This window comes from Cyprinus carpio, chromosome A4, assembly GCF_018340385.1.
Source record: "Cyprinus carpio isolate SPL01 chromosome A4, ASM1834038v1, whole genome shotgun sequence".
NCBI lineage: Eukaryota > Metazoa > Chordata > Actinopteri > Cypriniformes > Cyprinidae > Cyprinus > Cyprinus carpio.
In genome coordinates, this window is record NC_056575.1 from 12585699 (window position 1) to 12589998 (window position 4300).

Genomic DNA, 4300 nt, shown 5'->3' on the forward strand with positions numbered 1-4300 from the left:
AATAAATGTACAAATAAATACATAATATAATACATAAAGGAAAAAAAGTCATAAATATACATTCCAGGGTAAATTTTATTGCACGAGCTATATTTGGTTTTATTAAGTGTTTTGCTTCCCCCTGCTGAATGAATTATGAACTGCAGTATGAAACACCCATCTACAGCTACAAATGTCTTTGATATAATGCCAATTATTATATTTGGAATAGAAACCAATGTTTATTTACAGATTGTCTGAATAGGCCTCTGTTTGGATATTTGCTATATTTATAGCAAATATATATATTTTTCTGTGTGAAGTAAAGTTTTAGTAAGTGTCTGAAGTGAGCAGTCAGTCATCAGTGCTTGTGTCTGCTGTGTTCAGGTTCAGGTTTTGATGCTGAATATAAGCTGCAGTGTTTCTGTATCAGTCTGTTTTAAGTTTAGTGTGACTTTATCTCCACACTGACTTATGACTGACACAAGTCTGTCCTCAGTGAAGTGTCTCTTCACGCTGGAGGAGGAGTCCCGCCATCAGCGCTCACACTTTTACTGATAGATATGGGAGAAAAATAAAATGCTGTTCCTGATTTGTCACTTATTGTGTTTGATGATTTCCTCTGTTGTGTCTAATAAGGTAACAGTGAGTGTCATTGGCAGCTGTGAGTCTCTCTCTCTCTTTAGGGGGCTGACAGGAGCCAGTTTCTTCAGTGTGTTTGAGGGAGCAGAGGAGAAACTTGTGCTGTGTTCTGAGCTGATGAAATAGTGTGTGTCGAGCAGAAGGAACAAATGGAGAACTGTCTGATGCTGATGATTCTGTGTTATATGGTAAAACTCATCACCTCTGGTAAGTACATACTCAGGGTCAAGAGGTAATCTATATTATAAAATGAGTTCAAATAATTTACATGTAATATTACACTTTAATACTTTTTACTATGTTTGGTATGTTCACTAATTGTCTCCCTTTCTCATGTGTAGACAGTGTGAGTGTAAGGTTGGTGAATGGCAATAATCCCTGTGCTGGTCGAGTGGAGGTTCTTCATGATGGTCAGTGGGGAACAGTGTGTCATCGGGACTGGGATATTACTGATGCTGCAGTGGTGTGTAGAGAGCTGGACTGTGGGACGGCTGTAAAAGCAACACTTAATGCTCACTTTGGACAAGGATCAGGATCAATTTCAATGTCTAATGTATACTGTAGTGGATCAGAGACTGCACTGAAAGACTGCCGTTCAGACAGCCGGTATGTACAGTACTGTAAACATGATCATGATGCTGGTGTCGTCTGTTCAGGTAAGCTGCTCCAAACCTCAGACTGTTATTTCATCACTCTCTTTCATAATTCTCACTGAAGCAATAAAATACTTCTATATGCTGGTGTGGACAAACTGCATCAGTGTCAATCTTATTAATCAGACAATTTTTAATTGTTTAATTGTTGTGTTCATAATAATATATTCATCCTCATCCCTTATTTTCTTATAATAAACTATGATGGACAGAATCACCATTAAATGTCATGTCTTTTATATTATTCAGACCACGTGATTTGACAGTAATATTTACTTTAATAAAGATTATAAAATTATGTATGGAAGATAAAATTGCAGAAAAAATTAGTTTAGAATAAATGAAATAATGTAATACAAAACTTAAAAATCAAATAACAATATCAAATACTTCTACATGTGGATGGGTTTCACCTCTGTTCCGGAAGAGTTTATAACTCAAAGACTCAGAGCAAAGACTTCGACTTGTGGACGGGTTTCACCTGTGCTCTGGAAGAGTGGAGATGCTCCGTACAGAAGGATGGGGTTCAGTGTGTGCTGCTGCCTTTGACCAGCAGGATGCAGAGGTTGTGTGTAGAGAGCTGGACTGTGGGGCTCCTGTACAGGTGCTGGGAGCAGCTGCTTTTGGTAAAGGAGACGCTCAGATGTGGACACAAGAGATTCAGTGCAGAGGAAATGAATCACAAATAGACATCTGTCAACGATCATCTTCACAAAAGCACAGTTGTTCCCATGACAATGATGTCGGAGTTATCTGTTCTGGTTGAGTATAAACATTTGCCATCTCTTTAGATAAATTACATACATACATAATATACATAATATACCGCTGTTGTATTGCTCAGTTGTCTTGACTGTAGTTTTACACTGTTTAAATAAGCTGTCACTTGTTTGTCCAGGTTACACTGATCTCAGGCTGGTAAACGGTTCAGACTCTTGTTCTGGAAGAGTGGAGCTTCAGTTCCTCAATGATTCGGGAACAGTGTGTGATGCATGCTGGGATATGAGAGCTGCCAATGTCCTCTGTAGACAGCTGAATTGTGGGATTGCTGTGTCTGTTGTGGGATCAGACTGGTTTGGAGAAGGAAGTGGTGAAATCAGGACTGATGTGTTTGATTGTGACGGGAATGAAACAAAACTCTCAGAATGTTCCATCTCTTCATTTAGTCGAGCTGAATGTTCTCATAGTCGAGATGTTGGAGTCATCTGCTCTAGTGAGCAACACACCACACTGAAATCATGGGTTTCAGAATAAAACTACACATTTTAACAAATGTAGTATATTTTAGATAAACACTGAATGACAAATAAATACTGTCTCCAGACAGTGAAGCTCATCTGGGGAACTGCAGCTCTCCACAAACTCTCAACTGCAGCTCCACACAACAGCTGTCAGTCACAAACTTTGGTGAGAAAATCAACTTCTGGGCAGGTTATTTAGTTGTTAGTAATCAATAATGTTCATGTACAATCACTCTTCTTTCTCTGAATATCAGATCGTGGGTCCATCAGGCTGGTGGGTTCTGGGGGAGACTGTGCAGGAAGGCTGGAGGTTTTTCACAGCGGCTCATGGGGGACAGTGTGTGATGATTCCTGGGATATTAAAGATGCTCATGTATGTGGGTGCAGACAGCTGCAGTGTGGAGTGGCCTCAGTAAACCAGCAGGTACCAGCCTGGTTTGGTCCTGGTTCTGGTCCCATATGGCTGGATGAGGGCGTGTGAGGGGATGAGACGTCCTGGGAGCTGCTCTTCTCCAGGCTGGGGGGAAAAAATGACTGTCAACCACAAGGAGGTGGGGAGTCGTGTGCTCAGGTAAACAGTAGAAAAATTATTTAAGTAAATTGATAAAATTTTGAATATTTTAATAACCTATGTATGCGATTGATAAAATCCAATGTTCTGATCCATGTTAACAGTAGGGTCTGGAACTGAGAACCTGTTTACATTCAGATTTCAATTATATATATATAATTGAAATCTGAATGTAAACACTATTATACTATACCCTATTACGATACTATATATATAATATTATATATATATTATATATATTAATATAATATATAAAGAAGGGCATTTTTTACAATATACAGTCGGGCCAACGTTTTGAGAAATTACATCATCTGGAAAATTGGAAAAGTTGGCTTGCCTTCTTAAGTTTTTAAAGCAATTGCATTATTACTCCAGAATGTTATGAAGGAGTGATCAGTGAATTGCATAGTCCTTTTTTGCCATGTAAATTAAACTAATCTCAAAAAAACCTTGCCACGGCATTCATTGCTGTCATTCAAGGAACATGCTGAGATCATTCGTATTATCTTGTTAACTAGGTGAGAATGTTGACACGCAGCACCAGGCGGACGTCTCATTATGTCCGGCTGATTGGTCCCCCCTCGGAATGGCAGACTTTTGACACTGTAGAAAGGGAGGCGTTGCAGGCCCTTGGAAATCACGACATGTTATTACATTGTTTAAACACATGGTGGTGACCGCATAAGAGAAAAACGTGCAGCGCATCATTGCGTTGCATGAAATAAAAAATTGGGCCTCACAGGCAAGGAATATGTGGCTACTAAGATGATTGCCCCGCACAATCAACAAATTTATACGGTTCATCAAGAACTTCGAAAGTGGAAAGAGGTTTCAATCTTGGTAAAGAAGGGCTTCAGGCGTCCAAAGAAAGTCCAGCAAGCGCCAGGATCGTATCTAAAGGAGGATTCAGCTGCGGGATCGGAGTGACACCAGTGCCAGAGCTTGCTCAGAATGGCAGCAGGCAGGTGCATTAGTGGAGCGCAATCTTGCACGCACCGTGCAGGCGAGAAGACTTGTGGAAGATAGCCTGGTTTACAAGAACAAGGGCAGGCAAAGAAAAGCATGTTCTCTCACCAAAAAAAACATCAGGGACAGATTGATCTTATGCGGAAAGTATAGTGAACATGGGACTGCTGAGGACTGGGGGCAAAGTCCTATTCTGTGCACGATGACATTCACCCTCGCTAGCAGATTGTGTTGGGTGTATCGTGGAA

The 4300-nt window shown here is 40.2% G+C and overlaps 1 protein-coding gene across 1 annotated transcript; it reads left to right on the forward strand.

Annotated features, from left to right (window-relative positions):
* The first annotated feature begins 653 nt into the window (after positions 1-653).
* On the forward strand, positions 654-2728 carry LOC109092777 (deleted in malignant brain tumors 1 protein-like). The gene is made up of 3 exons (XM_042741246.1): positions 654-828; positions 963-1277; positions 1718-2728. Exons 1-3 carry the CDS (start codon positions 771-773, stop codon positions 2038-2040), a joined length of 696 nt encoding a protein of 231 aa, XP_042597180.1. The 5' UTR covers positions 654-770; the 3' UTR covers positions 2041-2728.
* The last annotated feature ends 1572 nt before the right edge of the window (positions 2729-4300 follow it).